This window comes from Pan paniscus, chromosome 17, assembly GCF_029289425.2.
Source record: "Pan paniscus chromosome 17, NHGRI_mPanPan1-v2.0_pri, whole genome shotgun sequence".
Taxonomy (NCBI): domain Eukaryota; kingdom Metazoa; phylum Chordata; class Mammalia; order Primates; family Hominidae; genus Pan; species Pan paniscus.
Genome location: NC_073266.2, coordinates 88,309,987 through 88,333,052, shown reverse-complemented (window position 1 = coordinate 88,333,052; position 23,066 = coordinate 88,309,987). Strand labels below are relative to the sequence as shown.

General features: G+C 38.4%; 1 protein-coding gene across 1 annotated transcript in view; it reads right to left on the bottom strand.

Annotated features, from left to right (window-relative positions):
• Positions 1–21,495, bottom strand: part of LOC106634040 (breast carcinoma-amplified sequence 4-like) — a 341,807-nt gene extending 320,312 nt beyond the window's left edge. The window contains exons 1-3 of the mRNA XM_055102451.1: positions 21,397–21,495; positions 19,905–19,919; positions 6,187–6,269 (exon numbers count right to left, since the gene is read on the bottom strand). Of these exons, the coding sequence (XP_054958426.1) occupies positions 6,187–6,269; positions 19,905–19,919; positions 21,397–21,495 (197 nt within the window). The remainder of the gene's footprint in view (positions 1–6,186; positions 6,270–19,904; positions 19,920–21,396) is intronic.
• Positions 21,496–23,066: the final 1,571 nt, after the last annotated feature.

Below are 23,066 nucleotides of genomic sequence, written 5' to 3'. Positions count from 1 at the left end.
TCTAACCTATAGACTTTAGATAATATGTGTTAGTATTAGTTCATCAGTCATAGCAAATATACCATACTAATGGAAGAGGTCAATAAGAGGAGGAAGTACATGCTGGGGAAGGAAAACCAGGAAACTGTACTTTCTGCTTAATTTTCTATAAACATAAAACTTCTATAAAATAAAGGTCATTTTAACAAATGTAAGCACTGTATCGTCAACAAGAAAAAGATCATTATATTGATAGAGATTTTGCTGACAATATTTCAACTGAAAGTTTCCTCACAGTTTGATCCAAGTTAGTGAGGCCATCTCCAAGCCTTCTCAACCACTTGTCATTCACTGATTAACAAATATTATTTAAGCATAAATCACTGCCCTTGTGGACATTATAGTTTAGAGATAGAAGTTTCACATATTTATGTATTGCTGACATTCTTGCCAGATACCCACAGTTCTAAGATCTTTGTGTGTTTTAACTCATTTAACAAAACTACAAGGAATAGATTATTGGTATAATACTTATACAGACATGAAAACTCAGGCTCAAAAAAGCTAAGTAACTTGCTTATACTTAGAAAACTGCAAAATAGATTTAAATTAAGGCCTTTTGGTTCGAAAGTATTAGTTTGTAACCACTACATCACAGCAGATAAAATCAAGGAAAAACTTATGAATCTAACAAGTCACTTCTATTCTTCCAAGGAAGCCCCAAACTCAGTTGCAAGAACTAAGTAAAAATGAACAGAATAAGATTAGGAACTTCGAGGAACTCACTATTAACTAACGATAAACCCTGTGATAAAAGCCTGGGGAAACAGCAAGAGAGAGGCCCAAAAGAGACCTTGGGAGGTCAGAGAAGACTTCATAGAGAAGATTTCAGCCAAAAGTTCCTCAAAGGCAGGAGGTGGACCAGAGGGGCATGAAAGAATACTCACATTTCGGGAACTGCAGATAGTGTGTTAAACACATTTGAGCGTAAGGAAGTGGCCACAGATTGAGCTAACCTTGGCCTGGTCATGGAAACTGTTTGATGCCAGTGGTTCTCCAAGGGTGGTCCCTGGACCAGCAGCATTGACACCATCTGGGAACTTTTCAGATGTGCAAATTCTCAGGCCTCATCTCAAACCTACTGAATCAGAAACTGAGCATGGAGCCAAACAGTCTATTTTCAAAGTTCTCCAGTGATTCCATTGCATGCTAAATCTCAAGAACCACTGGTCTAAGCCATTCTCAAGTGTTTGGACATCATTTGTTGGAGGATGGAAAGCCACAGAAGGGTCTAATGAAATGGAAAAACATAATAGGCGTAGCAAGTAAAATCCTTAATTAAGTAGTCAAAATGGAGTCCTAAGATTGTTTCAAGATGCTTTAAAAATATAAGATTACAGGATTGATCCATTATTTACATCTCTAACTTCTAAAACAGCTGTCTCTCTTGCTGTTACCAAAATAAAGCAAGAGACTTTTGGCCATAACTAACACCTGACGGCATTCCTGCCTCAGCCACAAACATACAGAGGTATACCTTTCATTCACAAGAAATGCTCTGATAGGAACCCAGACAACATATACACCAATGAAACCAGGAAATAACACCTCTGGGAATCAAGAAAAAAGCAGTTGCTTTGTTATTGTATTAGTCCTTTCTCACGTTGCTAATAAAGACATACCAGAAACTGGGTAATTTATAAAGAAAAAGAGGTTTAATGGACTCACAGTTCCACTTGACTGGGGAGGCCTCACAATCATGGTGGAAGGCAAAGGAGGAGCAAAGGCATGTCTCACATGGTGGTAGGCAAGAGTGCCTGTGCAGGGGACAGGCACTTTTATAAAACCATCGGATCTCATGAGACTTATTCCCTATCACCAGAACAGCATGGGGAAACCCACCCCCATAATTCAGTTACCTCCCACTGGGTCCCTCCCTCAACACATGGGGATTATGGGAGCTGCAATTTGAGATGAGATTTGGGTGGGGACACAGCCAAACCAAATCAGCTGTCTTTCATTTCTTTTTCTTTTTTAACTCCCCATTTTAAAACTGGATGTCTAGTCTACATCAATTTTAGAAAGAATCCATTCCCTTTGAAAGTCCCAGGAAACCTAACTGGTCCATGAATGAGATCAGGATTGGGTTTGGGAGTAAAGGGACATTTATGTCATTCACATTTTTTCCTCTAGTCTTTTGAAAGAAGAGCTTTTGTTTTGCTCCAGCTGACTGAAGATTTAGGAACTTGGAGACTTCAACAATTAATTTTCAAAAACAACAAAAGGCAGCTAAGTTACTCTTTATGTAATAAGTAACTACTATGAACCATGTTCAGAGCTTGTTGTTCTGTATATTCTTTAACAAATTAAGAACTCAATCTACCATAATTAAATCAAAATAAATCAGACTATGAGTAAAATCACTTTAAAATGGATTCATGATTGAATAATATGGAGACATGGAAATAATAAAATTATGATTGTACTAAGGATAGAATTGACAATTATAAAATATCACCATCCTGCTGTTGGTAATTGTAAGGCATGTGTAGGGGAATTAGACACTTCCTCTAGGAAAAAGATATGTCAGCTAAATTTTGAGGAAACTATTGTTATCATGATCAAAAATCAGTTCCCATCTGTGCTATTCTTATTTAGCCAGTGTGTTAGGAACCTACTGGAGACCCTCAGAGTTAGATGGCTATGTAATTAGGTAGGTTGCTTCCATATATGGGCCACTCCGTTTGTTCAGACATTTTCAGTTTGCATGCCTAAAGGATTATGGGGAAACTGAAGCATGTACTTACCAAAAAGTGATCCATAGTAAAAATAAATTCATCACTTTGTTTTATATGATTTATGGGGCCACTACAACAGAATTTGCTTTCTCACTGATAAGTACCATGAACTTCCCACCTGTGCCTTCAAAGGTGCTTTTGCCTAAAACACAATATGCTCTAAGTCTCAAGAGTCATTTTTCAAAGTCAGTTATTCAAAGTGCAGTAAATTTTAGAACATACATTAATAATATTCAGCCCCCTTGCCTCTGGCCTACCTGCTAAAGAAACATCAATCCCACTTTCTCCTTTCCTATCCAGTGTTTCAAATAACTATATGCCCCCTTAACTGGGTTATTTTTACTTTAACAATTAATTTGCCATGTGAATAGCAAAATAATTTATCAAAATAAATGATGTGAGTGATCTATAATAATTACTACTTTTTAATCAACCATGAAATAGATGTGATATCTAATAAGAAAGCAAATAAATGATTTTGCTCTGGAGAAAATACGGATTTTAGTACACTTTCTTGCAACCTGGAATAAAAAATCCATTACTAGGATGTTTCAAAAAAAAAAAAGCAATGTGTAAAAAGAACTTTAAATCATATTACATTTATTGAGAGACAATTAAACAATTATGTAAATATATCTGCTCTTTAGAAAAAGTTGGTTCATGTGTGGTGGCTCATGCCTGTAATCCCAGCACTTTGGGAGGCTGAGGCAGGTGGATCACCTGAGGTCAGGAGTTCTAGACCAGCCTGGCCAACATGGTGAAACCCCATCTCTACTAAAAATATAAAAATTAGCCAGGGGTGGTGGTGCACACCTGTAATCCCAGCTACTTGGGAGGCTGAGGCAGGAGGATCACTTGAGCCCAGGAGACAGAAGTTGCAATGAGCGAAGATTGAGCCATTTCACTCCAGCCTGTTGACAGAGTGAGACTCTGTTTCAAAAAAAAAGTCAAGAAATACAATAAACCTCTCCAAAAAATGTTATTTACCATTTTTTATTACAGAAAATCCAAAACTAATGCCAATATCTCTTATATTACTTTGCTTTTAATAATACAATGAAAGTTTTAAAGTCAGAGGCAAATAAATGGCAATAACATTCTTGAAATACAATTTTGCAGAACAGTATTATTATCACCTTTATTAAATCAGGTATTATTTATGTTGCATGCAGACATAGGATTCTAATGTAGACTCACTTTTGAGACATTATTGCATATATTATTAAGAAAAGTTATAACAGCACAGAGCAGCATGGTTATGAAAACTATGTTTACCAAATTTAACCTTTCATCAGTAACTCCACAGAATTTTTAATAAAGTGACCAAAAATCCATGAGCTCTCATCGCTCTTCTATTTGGTTTGACTTGTTAGAAAGTTCTTCATCATACTGACCTCAAATTAATTAAATTTCAACTGTGTTGTTTCTAGTTCTATCACTCGGAGCTGAATAACATATTTTTAATTTTTTAAGAGTATCGTGTCCTCTTATTTTCTTCTTTACCAGCTAAGGATCTTTTTTTAAAAAATTGTTCTTAATATACCAAAGTCTTAGGCCATTTCATATCCTTGTCATTCACTTAAAAACATATTATTATTTTTTTAAATTTAACTTGTATGTCAGGGGTGCATGTGCAGGTTTGTTATACAGGTAAAGTCGTGTCATGGGGGCTTGTTGTATAGATTATTTCATCACCCAGGTATTAAGCTAGTGCTCATTGGGTATTTGTCCTGATCCTCTCCCCTCTCCAACCCTCCACCCTCCAATAGGCCGCAGTGTGTGTTGTTCTCCCTACATGTCCATGTATTCTCATCATTTAGCTCCCGCTTATCAGTGAGAGCATGCAGAAACCATATTTTTAAAATAATGCCATTAAAAACTGACAGCAACACCTGATTTTTCCCTTTACATATGAGTAACCACGATGTTGTGAACCATGTTCTCAGCTTGGTGTTCTTGGTATTATTTAACACGTTAAGGACTCAGCCTACTGGAATTAGCTTATAATTTTGTGAGAAGCTCAAAATCACATTATCTTTCTGCTGGCTCTTTTACATTCTTCCTCAGATTAGACTCAGAGACAACAATAAAGACTTTTTGTCTATTTTTAAGCCTCATCTCCCATATTCTGTAATTTAAGATGAACTAATGGTAGAAAAAGGCAGCTCATTAAAAAAATTTATGAAGGTAAATAATGATGGGACAGCTACAAAGAAATAGCGTTTGCAATGAGGTTGAGGTAAATTAGAACAAATATTCGAAGGTCAATTTGTCAATATGTATGTATGGGAAACATAAAAGTGTTTAATACCTCTTGAACTGAAACTTTCATTGTGGGGAATCTGTCCTGAGGTAATACTGAAAGTAAATGCATAAAGATGGAACAGTAAATTTTTAATATTAGATTTTTGTTTAAAATCTATATTTTTTGTTTGCTGGGCCCGATGGCTCACACCTGTAATCCCGGCACTTTGGGAGGCCAAAGCAGGTGCATCGTCTGAAGTCAGGAGTTCAAGACCAGCCTGGCCAACATGGTGAAACCCCATCTCTACTAAAAATAAAATAATTAGCTGGGCGTGGTGGTGTGTACCTGTAATCACAGCTACTCGGGGGGCTGTGGCAGAACAATCCCTTGAACCTGGGAGGCAGAGGTAGCAGTGAGCCAAGATCGCACCATTGCAGTCCAGCCTGGGGGACAGGAGCAAAACTTAGTCTCAAAAAAAAAAAATCTACATTTTTTTAAATGGGCATCTACTATAATTACAACTGTGTAGCAGACGTTAAATTCTGGATGGGAAAACAATGACAACAAATGGCTATTCTGGTTATTTTAGATTTTTAGTTTATTTTTAAAAATAATATTCAATTCATTTAATATCTTATAATATTTTTATTACATGTATTATTATAAATTGTTGCCTTTGGAAATCATTAGAATTGGGTCAAATCCCAGCTCTTCTATTTACTAGTTGAGCCAAGTAACTAAACTATTTTAAGCTTAGTCTCCTTGTCTCTAAAGTTGAGATAATGACAAATTATTTGACAATGTTACAGTAGCTAAATGTGTTTGTTTCTTTCCCTAAACTCTAAAACACTATATCAGCATTTCCCAAACCTGTATCAGCATGACTAATGAGACTTTTTGTCTTATTTTGGTTTTGTTTTTTCCTAAAGACATTACTATATAAATATGCCATCCAAATAAGACAACTGCTGTGTCTATTTACTTTCCATCCCTCTAAAGTTCCCATTGAAAGAGCAAAAAGAAAATGTAAAGGAAAGCAGAAGAATCATAACAAGGCTAAAAAACACAAAGTGGAAAAACAGCAGACCAGGACAATAAAAAACAAGCTGATGGGAAAACAAACATACAAACAAAAACAGAACGGGAGAAACACTCAACACTCACCTAAGACAGCAGAGGAACGAATGTTCTTCCCGAAACAGCTCTGAGCAATCTTCAGGCACAGGATCAACAAACAGGAGGAACAGCTGTGGACCACGGGAACAGCAAAGGGTAATTACCAAAGACCTTTATTGAGCGCAGCTGCCCCGGCCACAGTGGCCTCTCCCCATTCCCACATCATGGCTTTAACTTCTTGAATAAAACCTGATGACCTCTTTCCAAAACTGGTTTGTACAGGTAGTAACCTACTGCCAGTTGTTTCTTGAGTTCTTGAACCTCAAGAACAAAAAACAAAGTTTGAGGAAACACTGTGCTAAAGTACAGTATACTAAATATATTAAGCACACAGACACCAAAGTAGATAGAGTAAAATGTAAACAAATCTTCTCCCCAAAGGTTAGGCCGAGGTGGGAAGATGGCTTGAGCCTGGGAAGAGGAGGTTGCAGTGGGCCCTGATCCCGCCACTGCCCTCCAACCTCAGGGACAAAGTGAGACCCTGTCTCAAAAAAAAAAAAAAAAAAAAAAACTCCCTTATCTGGGGATCCACAGCCTGACTGACTCTCACTGTGCTCCAAGCCCAGACGCATGACCACTTTTTAAAAACATCCATTTGATCCTTCTATTGAAAGAAATAGACTGTCAGGAAAACAGATCTATACAGCTGCAAATGAAAGTCATCAAAGCCACCTAAACTCATCAACCTAATATTTCATATCAACAAATTTCAAGGGGTGATAACCAGGTTTCTGAGGAAAAGTAATAGCATGAAAAAAAATTATTCAATCAGTTCCTAATACAGCAGTCATAGCTATAGCATTTAAAGTTTTTTTTTATTATACTTTCAGTTCTAGGGTACATGTGCACAATGTGCAGTTTTGTTACATATGTATACATGTGCCATGTTGGTGTGCTGCATCCGTTAACTCACCATTCACATTAGGTATATCTCCTAATGCTTTCCCTCCCCCCTCCCCCAACCCCACAACGGGCCCTGGTCTGTGACGTTCCCCTTCCTGTGTCCACGTGTTCTCATTGTTCAATTCCCACCTATGAGTGAGAACATGCGGTGTTTGGTTTTGTGTCCTTGCGATAGTTTGCTGAGAATGATGGTTTCCAGCTTCATCCACGTCCCTACAAAGGACATGAACTCATCATTTTTTATGGCTGCATAGTATTCCATGGTGTAGATGTGCCATATTTGCTTAATCCAGTCTATCATGGATGGACATTTGGGTTGGTTCCAAGTCTTTGCTATTGTGAATAGTGCTGCAATAAACATACGTGTGCATGTGCCTTTATAGCAGCATGATTTATAATCCTTTGGGTACATACCCAGTAATGGGATGGCTGGGTCAAATGATATTTCTAGTTCTAGATCCTTGAGGAATCGCCACACTGTCTTCCACAATGGTTGAACTAGTTTACAGTCCCACCAACAGTGTAAAAGTGTTCCTATTTCTCCACATCCTTTCCAGCACCTATTGTTTCCTGACTTTTTAATGATCACCATTCTAACTGGTGTCAGATGGTATCTCATTGTGGTTTTGATTTGCATTTCTCTGATGGCCAGTGATGATGACCATTTTTTCATGTGTCTGTTGGCTGCATAAATGTCTTCTTTTGAGAAGTGTCTGTTCATATCCTTCACCCACTTTTTGATGGGGTTGTTTTTTTCTTGTAACTTTGTTTGAGTTCTTTGTAGATTCTGGATATTAGCCCTTTGTCAGATGAGTAGATTGCAAAAATTTTCTCCTATTCTGTAGGTTGCCTGTTCACTCTGATGGTAGTTTCTTTTGCTGTGCAGAACCTCTTTAGTTTAATTAGATCCCATTTGTCAATTTTGGCTTTTGTTGCCATTGTTTTTGGTGTTTTAGACATGAAGTCCTTGCCCATGCCTATGTCCTGAATGGTATTGCCTAGGTTTTCTTCTAGGGTTTTTATGGTTTTAGGTCTAACTTTAAGTCTTTAATACATCTTGAATTAACTTTTGTATAAGGTGTAAGGAAGGGATCCAGTTTCAGCTTTCTACATATGGCCAGCCAGTTTTCCCAGCACGATTTATTAAATATGGAATCCTTTCCCCATTTCTTGTTTTTGTCAGGTTTGTCAAACATCAGGTGGTTGTAGATGTGTGGTATTATTTCTGAGGGCTCTGTTCTGTTCCATTGGTCTATATCACTGTTTTGGTACCAGTACCATGCTGTTTTGGTTACTGTAGCCTTGTGGTATAGTTTGAAGTCAGGTAGCGTGATGCCTCCAGCTTTGTTCTTTTGGCTGAGGATTGTCTTGGCAATGCAGGTTCTTTTTTGGTTCCATATGAACTTTAAAGTCGGTTTTTCCAATTTTGTGAAGAAAGTCATTGGTAGCTTGATGGGGATGGCATTGAATCTATAAATTACCTTGGGCAGTATGGCCATTTTCACAATATTGATTCTTCCTATCCATGATCATGGAGTGTTCTTCCATTTGTTTGTATCCTCTTTTATTTCATTGAACAGTGGTTTGTAGTTCTCCTTGAAGAGGTCCTTCACATCCCTTGAAAGTTGGATACCTAGGTATTTTATTCTCTTTGAAGCAATTGTGAATGGGAGTTCACTCATGATTTGGCTGTCTGTTATTGGTGTATAAGAATGCTTGTGATTTTTGCATGTTGATTTTGTATCATGAGACTTTGCTGAAGTTGCTTATCAGTTTAAGGAGATTTTGGGCTGAGATGATGGGGTTTTCTAAATATACAATCATGTCATCTGCAGACAGGGACAATTTGACTTCCTCTTTTCCTAATTGAATCCCCTTTATTTCTTTCTCCTGCCTGATTGCCCTGGCCAGAACTTCCAACACTATGTTGAATAGGAGTGGTGAGAGAGGGCATCCGTGTCTTGTGCCAGTTTTCAAAGGGAATGCTTCCAGTTTTTGCCCATTCAGTATGATATTGGCTGTGGGTTTGTCATAAATAGCTGTTATTATTTTGAGATATGTCCCATCAATACCTAATTTATTGAGAGTTTTTTTTTATGCTTTAAGTTTTAGGGTACATGTGCACAACGTTCAGGTTTATTACATATGTATACATGTGCCATGTTGGTGTGCTGCACCCATTAACTCGTCATTTACATTAGGTATATCTCCTAATGCTATCCTTCCCCCACCCCACGACAGGCCCTGGTGTGTGATGTTCCCCTTCCTGTGTCCATGTGTTCTCATTGTTCAATTCCTACCTATGAGCGAGAACACACGGTGTTTGGTTTTTTGTCCTTGTGATAGTTTGCTGAGAATGATGGTTTCCAGGTTCATCCATGTCCCTACAAAGGTAGCATGAAGGGCTGTTGAATTTTGTCAAAGGCCTTTTCTACATCTATTGAGATAATCATGTGGTTTTTTTCTTTGGTTCTGTTTATATGCTGGATTACATTTACTGATTTGCGTATGTTGAACCAGTCTTGCATCCCAGGGATGAAGCCCAGTTGATCATGGTGGATAAGCTTTTTGATGTGCTGCTGGATTCAGTTTGCCAGTATTTTATTGAGGATTTTTGCATCGATGTTCATCAGGGATATTGGTCTAAAATTCTCTTTTTTTGTTGTGTCTCTGTCAGGTTTTGGTATCAGGATGATGCTGGGAGGATTCCCTCTTTTTCTATTGATTGGAATAGTTTCACAAGGAATGGTACCAGCTCCTCCTTGTACCTCTGGTAGAATTCGGCTGTGAATCCATCTGGTCCTGGACTTTTTTTGGTTGGTAGGCTATTAATTATTGCCTCAGTTTCAGAGCCTGTTATTGGTCTATTCAGGGATTCAACTTCTTCCTGTTTTAGTCTTGGGAGGGTGTATGTGTCCAGGAATGTATCCATTTCTTCTAGATTTTCTAGTTTATTTGCATAGAGGTGTTTATAGTATTCTCTGATGGTAGTTTGTATTTCTGTGGGATCGATGGTGATATCCCCTTTATCATTTTTTATTGCATCTATTTGATTCTTCTCTCTTTTCTTCTTTATTAGTCTTGCTAGCAGTCTATCAATTATGTTGATCGTTTCAAAAAACCAGCTCCTGGATTCATTGATTTTTTGAAGGGTTTTTTGTGTCTCTATCTCCTTCAGTTCTGCTCTGATCTTAGTTATTTCTTGCCTTCTGCTAGCTTTTGAATGTGTTTGCTCTTGCTTCTCTAGTTCTTTGAATTGTGATGTTAGGGTGTCAATTTTAGATCTTTCCTGCTTTCTCTTGTGGGCATTTAGTGCTATACATTTCCCTCTACAAACTGCTTTAAATGTGTCCCAGAGATTCTGGTATGTTGTGTCTTTTTTCTCATTCGTTTCAAAGAACATCTTTATTTCTGCCTTCCTTTCGTTACGTACCCAGTAGTCATTCAGGAGCAGGTTGTTCAGTTTCCATGTAGTTGAATGGTTTTGAGTGAGTTTCTTAATCCTGAGTTCTAGTTTGATTGCACTGTGGTCTGAGAGACAGTTTGTTATAATTTCTGTTCTTTTTCATTTGCTGAGGAGTGGTTTACTTCCAACTATGTGGTCAATTTTGGATTAAGTGCGATGTGGTGCTGAGAAGAATGCATATTCTGTTGATTTGGGGTGGAGAGTTCTGTAGATGTCTATTAGGTCCACTTGGTGCAGAGCTGAGTTCAATTCCTGGATATCCTTGTTAACTTTCTGTCTCATTGATCTGTCTGATCTTGACAGTGGGATGTTAAAGTCTCCCATTATTATTGTGTGGGAGTCTAAGTCTCTTTGTAGATCTCTAAGGACTTGCTTTATGAATCTGGGTGCTCCTGTATTGGGTGCATATATATTTAAGATAGTTAGCTCTTCTGGTTGAATTGATCCCTTTACCATTATGTAATGGTCTTCTTTGTCTCTTTTGATCTTTGTTGGTTTAAAGTCTATTTTATCAGAGACTAGGATTGCAAACCCTGCCTTTTTTTGTTTTCCATTTGCTTGGTAGATCTTCCTCCATCCCTTTATTTTGAGCCTATGTGTCTCTCTGCACACGAGATAGGTCTCCTGAATACAGCACACTGATGGGTCTTGACTCTTTATCCAATTTGCCAGTCTGTGTCTTTTAATTGGAGCATTTAGCCCATTTACATTTAAGGTTAATATTGTTATGTGTGAATTTGATTCTGTCATTATGATGTTAGCTGGTTATTTTGCTTGTTAGTTGATGCAGTTTCTTCCTAGCATCGATGGTCTTTACAATTTGGCATGTTTTTGCAGTGGCTGGTACCGGTTGTTCCTTTTCATGTGTAGTGCTTCCTTCAGGAGCTCTTGTAGGGCAGGCCTGGTGGTGACAAAATCTCTCAACATTTGCTTGTCTGTAAAGGATTTTATTTCTCCTTTGCTTTTGAAGCTTAGTTTGGCTGGATATGAAATTCTGGGTTGAAAATTCTTTTCTTTAAGAATGTGGAATATTGGCTCCCACTCTCTTCTGGCTTGTAGAGTTTCTGCAGAGAGATCTGCTGTTAATCTGATGGGCTTCCCTTTGTAGGTAACCCGACCTTTCTCTCTGGCTGCCCTTAACATTTTTTCCTTCATTTCAACTTTGGTGAATCTGACAATTATGTGTCTTGGAGTTGCTCTTCTCTAGGAGTATCTTTGTGGCGTTCTCTGTATTTCCTGAATCTGAATGTTGGCCTGCCTTGCTAGGTTGGGGACATTCTCCTGGATAATATCCTGCGGAGTATTTTCCAACTTGGTTCCATTCTCCCCGTCACTTTCAGGTACACCAATCAGACGTAGATTTGGTCTTTTCACATAGTCCCATATTTCTTGAAGGTTTTATTCGTTTCTTTCTACTCTTTTTTCTCCAAACTTCTCTTCTCACTTCAATTCATTCATTTGATCTTCAATCACTGATACCCTTTCTTCCAGTTGATCGAATCAGCTCTGAAGCTTGTGCATTCATCACATAGTTCTTGTGCCATGGTTTTCAGCTCCATCAGGTCATTTAAGGACTTCTCTACACTGATTATTCTAGTTAGCCATTCGTCTAATCTTTTTTCAAGGTTTTTAGTTTCTTTGCGTTGGCTTCGAACTTCCTTCTTTAGCTAGGAGACGTTTGATCGTCTGAAGCCTTCTTCTCTCAACTTGTCAAAGTCATTCTCCATCCACCTTTGTTCCATTGCTGGCGAGGAACTGTGTTCCTTTGGAGGGGGAGAGGTGCTCTGATTTTTAGAATTTTCAGCTTGTCTGCTCTGTTTTTTCCCCATCTTTGTGGTTTTATCTACCTTTGGTCTTTGATGATGGTGACGTACAGATGGGGTTTTTGTGTGGATGTCATTTCTGTTTATTAGTTTTCCTTCTAACAGTCAGGACCCTCAGCTACAAGTCTGTTGGAGTTTGCTGGAGGTCCACTCCAGACCCTGTTTGCTTGGGTATCAGCAGCAGAGGCTGCAGAACAGCGAATATTGCTGAACAGCAAATGTTGCTGCCTGATCGTTCCTCTGGAAGCCTCTTCTCAGAGGACATTTTAAATTTTTTAGCACAAAGAAACTATGACATGTAGAGTTCATCAGATATCTTGCTATAAGTCGTATACGTCTGCCCTATAAGATTTCCTGATCTAAACATCTAATAACCTTGTCAAGAAAAGACATGGAAGTCACCTGTTGTGACATTGGACCTAGTTATTATCAATGTATGCCTTCCACACATGCAAACATTCCATGCTTTAAATAATACACATAAAAATCCTGCCAAAGATCACTGTTAAGCAAACTAATGTGTGCTTTTCTGAATTGGATATTGCCCCGACGTTAAAAATCAGAATGGCATTTTCTTGCCATGTCTTCCATTTTCCATGTTTCAAAAATGACCCAGCTCATTCAGCAATTTCCAGTTCCCTTTGCCCAAGTTTTTGATGGGAAGAAATTTGAGACAGAAACTTGATGTAAAAAAAAAAATTCTGTGCATCTGCACAAGAGTTGTACATTTATTATTTCTTTATTACCTACAACAAACTATGGGTCAGGTATTTCACCTCCATTTTCAAGATAAGAAGAAGGATGCTCACAGAAGTAAGGAATGATCTACAGTCACAGAACTAGTGTGACTAGTGCCAGGTTTCAACCCATTTCTGTTCAGGAAAAAGTGGTCCTTTTTCTGTGTCAGCATCTTCTATTCATCCTTGAATAGAGAGTCCATAACCTCTTCTCAATCTGGTGCACCTTATTTCAGAAATCTCACCTCAGAGAACTCTCTGCACAAGCAAGCACATTGGCATCTTTAGATACCTCTCATCACATGGAAGTTAAATAATTGCACGTTGAATTGCCTTTCAAGAGAAACTCAACCCTCTCAAGCTATTTCCTTTCCAAAGACTTGTTCTTTGAAAAGGAGATGAAATTTCACTTCAGCTTTTGAAATACGCCATCATATAGAAGAGCAAAGCCGACTGGTGATTCTCAATTTTTTTCTTCCTTACCTCACCCTTGGGTAATATGGTCACATTTCCTAAAGTTCCTTCACCACTTCTGTTAGATTGCATTCAGGGAGACGGTGTAGTCAGTGGTCTCCCATGTCCTTTCAGTTTTCAAACTTTAGTGTATATAACTATCACTGAAGTACCACTAAGGTGTCTGATTTAAGAAAATCAGAAACTTTGGTGTCATTTATAGAAATTATTGAATCTGTGCAATACCCAAGAATCTGAACTATAAAGTATATGCTGTAAGAATTTGGTCTGGGTATTGCGTATTTGTATTTTGAAAAACAATGTTCTACCTTTTAGGAAGCAACATTTTCAACAAGGTGCATCATGATTCTCCCACATTCTCTACACTTAGCCAAATAAGTGATGTGACTAATGGCTGGAGAGTGGACACTCTGAGAGCTTGCCTTGAGTCTCTTCTGCAGCTGTTATTAATGTTATCTCTTTTCCATCTGACCACGTAGCTCAGTTATTCTTCTATAACGTTTACTAATGGCTTTATTTTTACTCCTCATGTGTTCACTGATATCTGCAATTTCCTGTTCTGTGCAGACATTTTTGACATATAAGATCACTCTGCCTTCTCCTTAACAGTTCTTTGTACAGTATGTACAGTTTCATTGTGGATGAATCTCAGAGATTTAGGATAAACCCTGGGAAATAGTTGTTCAATAAGTTGAATGACCGAATCACCATATTTAACTCCGAATCCCATTCCACAGAATCTTGGATGTTAGTCAAATATCTGCTATCCTGGGTCAAAATGTTAAGGTCTTTTTTCAACTTACATTTTACATGTTGTAATTGTGTAACAAAATATATTTTATATAGGATATCAAAATGAAGTAAGACTACAACCAAAACCAGCAGGAACACTGGTGACTCTTGTGTTTTTTTTTTTACTGTAAATATGTTCCAAAACAGATATTAAATCTCTAATTTTCTTCCAGAAACTCTATTTAGTATGTAATAGTAAGTCACTCCAATTCAGTGTCAATAATCAATACAATATATAAAAGAAATGGAATTTTGATATTATAATCCTATCAGCTGTGACTAAAATGATTTGAAGCTGGTATTGTATTATCCTCTTTACAGAAATATAGAACAAATGAAGGAATACTAGTGAATAACGTCAAACTGCAGGAGCTATATATGTTGATGAAAATATACCAGAGCCATGTGTTTCTACATAAGGAGTTCATTGAAACTTACTTTACTGCCAGGAAAATGTGCAGTTTGCAGTGATCGCCTTATTCAAAAATCAAAATGATTAAAGTTATAGTAGCAAATATGCCTGTGCTTGGATTTCTGAATCATGTCTTGTCCCAACTGAGCTACTTAGCTCCATCTCCTTCCATACGAATTCATAGAGATATATATGTACAGGGAGGCTGGGGAAAAGCACATTCCAGTTTATTATTATAAAGCTTTTGTATGATCCTCTGAGCATCACTGAATAACATCTGCAAGGCTAAAGGCCAAGGACTAAGGTGAGCTCAGCATCTTCCTCTGCCCCCTTCTCCTAGGCCAATACTCTAATCTCCAGTCTTGCTTTAATATTGAAAATATCCTCCAAAAGGGCATGCTAGACCTTCTGGTTGGAGTTCTTTTATCCAAAATTTATAGGAAAAAAATAAATGTTACCAATGTTTAGTATATGGATTGAAAATGGAGGACCCTCCTTCAGTTTGCATGCCATGCAGAGAATGCAGAATCATGAGAATAGAGTATTCATTCCCCAGCAAGGTGGTTTACAGTGGAACCCTCTCCCATGTGACCACTTTCAGTAAGCTACAATCTATGACAGTTTGCATGAGCCTAACTTTGCAGTTATATACTATAATATTTCCTAGTTTTTAATTAAACCACAAAATGGATAGTCAATCCTTAAAAAATGTCTGTAAAGAAATCAAAGTTGAAAATAATATTAATATGCAAGGATAACTTAACAGCAAAAAATATTAGATGTGATAGTTGCACTGTCCTAGCAAAAGCTCTTTCTTTTTATAAGCCTAAATGTAATAGTGAAATAATGTGCTCTGATAAAAATTGGATCAAAAATATTTATCAAAAATCCATTTATCATTTGCAATATGCTACTGTTTGTTTTTAGATATTAGATGATAATCAGTAATTATTTTTAAAATTCAGTACCAAAAACATAAAACCTCTCTTCTCAATTTTTAGCAAATAATAATGTAATACTTTACAAAATTTCACTGAGCCTAGTGGTAAATGCTTAGAAGCCTCTTCAGAGGTTTCTCCCTTAAAAATAAAGAGAAAACCTCACAATTTTGGAAAACACTTGTTCTTTTGTGTGCAGTAAAAATGACTGAAATGATACATAAAAGACAGTATAATGGCAAAATAAAATGCATTCCTTTGTCAGCAAATGCTGCTAGAATACATGGAAAGCATTCCTAAAAATTGAAAAAACAACGTTAGAAGAAATATGCGATGTGGGAAAACTGTTATACAGTCAGATGAAAATACAGATGTGGTTAATGCATCAGGTTTATGGTATTTTGGTATATTATAGATGCCCCTTTAATAATGAAGCACATTGAAAAGCTACATTCTTATGAGCCAACAGAAGAAAGAAATACCAGAGAAGATACAGTCTCAATGCTAAATTATTGCTTATATAGAAAATAATGTTTTGTGGGAAAATTAGGCAAACAATCATTGATAGAACAGCTGCTCTGGCTGAAATAGAGAATTCCAGACCGAGTCTATGAGCTAACAACACAAGTGAATTTTCTTCACTGCATTATTCATAAGCAGACAAAAGCAGGGAAATGCACAAATGCAAAATGTGTTGCAGGACATCACGGATGTGGTTTATTTTCTCCAAATGGCACATTTGAAGTGTATTAAAATCATTACAATGTTTGTAGTGAAATGGCAAATGACCACAAAACTCTTTTATACCACCAGAGGCTCACTAGTTATCTTGCGATATATTAATTTGGTTGTCTAATTCTAATATTCCAAATTTACTGATCTTTTTTTTTTGTGAAGACAAATGGCTATATGGATATTCTTCCCAGCTGATATTTACTTTATTTTTTAAATTTATTTATTTACTTACTTTTATAGAGATGGGGATCTTGCTATGTTGCCCAGGCTGGTCTCAAACTCCTGGGTTCTGTGTCTGACCCTAGCTGATGTTTAAACACACACACAAATATACATACACACTCTTCCCTTCAACGCAAATGTGATATTTTAACGAGGAAGAAAGTTGACCATTTGTCTAAAGAAACTTATGCCATAGGGTTGACATTTTGAAAAGAGTTGTTTGGAAACCACCTGGTTTCCAATCATGGCTTTGCCACTTATTGGCTGCATTGTATTTTGGCAAATTCTATAACATCTTTGTGCCCCTGAGTCTTTATTTGTGAGGGAGATAATAAAACCTCTGTCACGGGATTGTAGTCAGGATCTGATGAACTACAGTACAGTAATCACATAAAAACCTTAGCCCAGTGCCTAACACATTGTAAGCATTCATTCAATAAATGTTAGCTACCACCTATATCACCATGACTACCAATATCACCGCTACCACCACCAGCACCTTACCAAGTTTGACAAGCTGTGGCTGCCCTGTGAGTGCCCACTTACCTAGGTGGAACTACATTCTGCAGACTTTTTTTCTTGTGTATTTCTGGTGAGTGTGGGCTACTGGAGAGATTCTGAGAGCTTGTGAGTTTGGCCAGGAGGCAGCAGCCACCGTGTAGCACGTGTGCACTGCTGCTCAACTGCTGACTCATCCCACCTGTCCAAAAACAATAGCTGGGCCATGTGTGTCTCGGCTCCATGACAAAGGGCTCCAGCTTCCACAGGGTACCTGATATGGTTTGGCTCTGTGTCCCCACCCAAATCTCACCTCGAATTGTAATAATCCCCACATGTCATGAGAGGGAGCTGGTGGAAGGTAATTGAATCATGGGGGTGTGTTTTTCCCATGCTGTTCTCATGATAGTGATCTTATGAGACTTATTGGAGCCCCCACACAGAGTCACCACTGGGGACTAGTGCCTAGTGGAGCTGTGAAAAGAGGGCCACCATCTTTCATACCCCAGAATGGCAGACCCACCAAGAGCTTGCACTGTGCACCTGGAAAAGCCGCAGACACTCAATGCCAGCCCATGAGAGCAGCTGGGAGGGACGCTGTACCCTGCAAAGCCACAGGGGTGGAGCTGCCCAAGACCATGGAAACCCACTTCTTGCATCAGCACGACCTGGATATGAGACAGAAGGGACTTGCCTTCTCTCAGATGAAACTTTGGACTGTGGACTTTTGAGTTGATTGGTTTTGAAATGTGAGGACATGAGATTTGGGAGGGGCTAGGGGCAGAATGATATGGTTTGGCTCTGTGTCCCCACCCAAATCTCACCTTGAATTGTAATAATCCCCACATGTTGTGGGAGGGACCCAATGGGAGGTAAGTGAATCATGGGAGCAGGTTTTTCCCCTGCTGTTCTTGTGATAGTGAATAAGTCTCACAAGATCTGATGGTTTTATAAAGGGCAGTTCGCCTGCACACACTCTCTTGCCTGCCACCAGGTAAGATGTGGCTTTGCTCCTCCTTCGCCTTCCACCATGATTGTGGGACCTCCCCAACCACATGGAACTGTGAGTCCATTAAACCTCTTCCTCTTTATAAATTACCCAGTCTCGGGTTTGTCTTTATTACCAGCATGAAGATACACTTATACAGTACTGTTCTCACCAAGGTCAGAAGCAGCAGGAATGGACATGGGTTTTAGTCCATTGTTGGGGCATTTAAGTTTGTGCTCACGGATTCCACCCTCCTCATTCTCATCTCTTCCTGACTTCCTTCCCGGTGGACTCAAGGCTTTAGCATCAGATGTGGAGATAGAGTCTGAAGAACTAATTAACCAATTCCTAACACTCTGTGAACCAATTCTATAAATACAGGTGCAGGTGTGTGTGCATGTGGACGTGCACACAGACACACACACACACTATTACTAGTTCTGTTAATTTAGTTGAACTTTAATGAATACACCAGTCAAATGACAAACAAACAAACAAAAAGAATAGAATTTTGCTGCAATACTTTGAACTAAAATGGTCACAGCACCCCGTTACAGGTTTTCCTGGGATCGACACTTAGAGACCTTGCTAGCTTGTAGGTAAACCCAGATGTGTTACTACACCAATGGAAGGGGTAGAGGTCCATAGTTGGATATTAGGGGTTAGAACTGGATATCAGTGGTTACAGGGTATTATGAGGTGAATAGCGTCCTGCAAACATCAGTACATTGAAGTCTCAGTGCCTTGTATATCAGAATGTGAACATATTTACAGAGAGGGACTTTCAACAGGTAATTAATGAGATCATCTAGGTGAGCCCTAATCCAATATGCCTGGTGTCCTTCTGAGAAGAGGAGATTTGAACATAGAGGCCACAGGCAGATCTAGGGATTACCATGTGAAGACACCATGAGAACATGGTCATCTAGAAGCCAAGGAGAGAAGCCTCATAAGACCCCAATCTGTAAGAAATTGACTTTCTGTTGTTTAAACCACCTGAAATTTTGTTATGGCAATCCTAGAAAACTAGTACAGAAGGTAATCCCAAAAGTCAAACCAAGAAGAAAGACAGAACAATGACAGCACGAACACCTTTAATCAGCACACCAAAAACCCTTTCACCTAACGGTGGCCCCATAACTAATCTTGTTCTTGGTTTTACTCATTCTTCAGGAAGAAAGGCAGGGAACTTAACTTTCCCTGCTGCCAAAAAGTCAAAATGAGCTTTTCTTATTGCCTTATTTTTTAATTCCATAGACAATATACAGAGAAAATTCAGCCTTATTATTAAATTGGGTTGAATGAAGTTCTGCCCTTTCCTGATCATCGTTCAGCTATTTTTAAGACTTGCTTAGCTCCTGGAACCCAAGAAGTAGCAACCTGACATCTACTTCAGGTTTCCAAAGCTTCTCCCCCTGATTAAAGTCATGGGCACCAGGGAAATATGCAGTTGAGACGTTTTTTTCTCTTGTTTGGTCTTAATCTCTGATCTCAGATTTTTTTATATTCCTGTTTGACATGGCTCGCTCTCTCTCTCTGCTCTTATCCACATCTCTCTGCACTAATTAACTCCACCCTCTTAAATTATTCCCACTTTTCCCTTAGCATGCCTCATAATTAGCACTAATCATATTCCTGTTAGCTCATAGAAACTTGCAGGATGGAATGAGAGAGATAGAAAATGCAAAGAAAAACAGAAAGACTTGAGATACACTTACCTGGAGTAGAAGGCTCTGGTCACCATAAGGCAAATGATAAAGGAGAGAATAGACATGTTACTAAGGAAAATGCCTCAAACTATTAGGCCAGATGATGGAAATGAACGCTGGTTCCATACAGAGACAAGAAAATTGTCATGGGGTGAAGACTGAGTAGTTTGTTCACTGCTTTTAACTAGAGCAATTTGAAAAAAAGCAACAACTTTGTTTCATCATAGTTAGGAACATGAAAGATTTGGTCAGTACTGCTGCAGGCTCCCTGCTCCCTCCCTCCCCGCAGGGCTCTCCTATAGCCTATAATTCACTTCCAAGACATTGATGGCATTCTTACGATGGTTTTCTCAAAAATATTGTCATTAGAGTTTATTCACAAAGTCAGATTGGCAGAAACCATTCAAGAATGGGGACTTTGTCTCAAGCATCACAAGCACTATTAGAAAAGATCCGCAATGTCTAGGAAACAATTAAAGCCCCTGAAACAGACTGTGTAGCTATTCATTCTCATTAAGAGATGGGGAAATACAGGCTGAATTACCCTACAGAAAATTAGACAGGAAAGTGGAGACCATAATCATATCTTAAAAAACCGCATTAACTCCTCCCATTTTTCAGAGTACACTACTGAATGTCACTCCAGCTTCCAGAATAACGAACCCTCGAGAGCCAAAGCAGAAGATGACTGCAGGATTAGAAGCAGTATTTTCTTTTCAAATTTCCCTATATCCTTCAATAAAAGTCCAGCTCAGAAAATCGAGAAAAGAGGAGCAAGTGGTGGCCACCACCTCTGCCACATTTCTGGATTTTTTAAGGTGTCTGCACAGCAGAACCATCTCTTCTACTTTCTTATATGGAACAAATTTCGTGTCCAGAATATTGGTGATGGGAGTTGACCAGAAAACATAATTTTCTATTCAAAATCCTTGAAAAACTTAAACATAATGCATCCACTTCATTGTTGATTAAAAGATAATAAAATTAACTGCAATATAATTTATTAGTCTTTTAAAGTTCAACAATTTATCCTGCATAATCCTTTGCCAGTGGAATGTATTTGCAGCCCCCAATTTTAAGGTTGCTGACCACTCTTGAGAACTACATTTTAAAATCTTTTTTATTAAATTTTAAATATGTTAGTGTTTGTATCTCATAATGACCTTATGATCAAAAGGACAGACAAGACATGGACTTTGAGAATGACTTCTTGTAATTTACTAACTTAGGGTTTATTTCATTTTCTTAGTATCTCATGCTACTGGTGACTCTGAGCTGTGGAATAAACACTGCCTTTCATTCAGAGTGACATCTCAGGTTTTAGCCATTCAAGCCATCATTGCTGCATTTATTCTATAGCCCTAGTTTATAATTTAGTTCCATTCAGGTTTTTATGTAGCAAACAATAAGGCAAAGAGCATGTCACCAGAATGGTCTGCTGGCTCTTCAGAAAATAATGCAGCTAAATGTTCGGGCACATATGTCAATTGAGGAGGCTTACCTCTTCAAATGACACTCTCAAGTGAACGTTTTTGGCTTCTCTCCTTTTCTGAAATCTGTAATTTGTAAAGAATGGGTCATAGATTCCATTAGCATCCATCACCAATCGATCAATCAACGGCAATCCATTAGAAAGTCAATGAATATTTACAGTTTTTTAAAAAAGTCAGAAACAATAAATTACAAGCAGACTCAGTTAATACACAGAGTGAGAAAATTAACTCCTAAACTACAGACAGTCACTGAGTTCTCCATGCAAGCTCTCACAAGTCTGAAATAAAGGTCTTGGCTGAGCTGAGTTCTCAACCTGGATGCTTGACCAGGAAAAGATTCACTGCAAAGTTTCTCACGTTTGTTGGCAGAATTTGTTTCCTTGCAGCCACAAGGCCGAAGTCTTCATTTTCTTGCTAGTTGTTATCTGCAGACCACTCTCATATTCCCTTTTGATTAATTTAAAGGGGATGACAAAGGGGATTTTGCAGCTATAATCAAGATCCCCTGAGGGGATAACCTTTGTCATCTAACCTAAGATATCACGGAGTGACATTCCTTCATATTCACAAGTTCTGCCTACACTCAAGACAGAGGGTGAGCGAGTATACAAAATATGTACACCTAGAGGTGGGAATCTTGGGGCCACCTTAGGATTCTGCCAAACACAAATTTATTATAGGATGTCAGCCTCTCTTTTGTTGTTGTTTTTTTTCTACAACAAAGTCTTGTCTGTTCTTTGATGGAGTCCCCTCACCTGTGTCCGTCATCCAGGCTGTCATCGATGGTCTCCAGGCTGGATCAGCTACATGGTTTCTCCTTTCCCATGTGTGCATGAAGGCTGACGTCAGTAGGAGTCTCTCTGTATCCCCTGCTGATAGGATCCCCTCAAGTCATTCAAAAACGACCCTGGACAACATGTAGAAATAGAAGATAAGACTCTTTCTTTAGCTGTCACTCCACTTTATTTTTGGGATCTTTTAGAAACACTATACTGGTTCAGTCTCAAGACTTTCCATGAGTATTAGTCCCTGAACTTTTTTTTAGTTGTTCGTTTAAAAACAGAAGCTTAGCCCAGTTGAAGAGATCCCAAAGAAGACAGACACTCTGCTGTCTCTCCCTCTTATTTTCCTTGCCTGCATTCCTAACACACCAAGGAAATGTTCTCTTCAAATGCCCTCCGGCATATGAATGAACGGAAAAGGACCCCCCAAGGAAAAGGTACGCTCCAGAAACATCTCAGCTGCAGCCAAGATGCTATATGACACATGAGAGAAGCGGAAACTCATTAAGGGCGGAGGCTAAGTAATTTGCCCAAGATGACAAAGATAGTGGCTAAAGAGCTAAGTGTCCTGACTATAAAACCTGAGATACTTTTACTTGCTCTCATGTCAAATGTTTCCCAGACTTGACAAATTAATAAAGGGATGTTAAAATTTGAGGTTATAAAATTAAGTATTTTGGAAAAATTAATTTTATTTGATTTATAGTCACCAGGAGTATTTGTTGGATATATACTGACTCAGATTAACTTAAGCAGTAAAGGAGTTTATTGTAAAGGGTCACCTCCCAAAACTAATTGAAAACCTAGCAGAATAGGCTCAATAATAATTGAGGGAGAAGATGCTTAGCTACTTTTCCTGACAGAGGAATGGTCTGTTCAGCATCCGACTGCAGCTG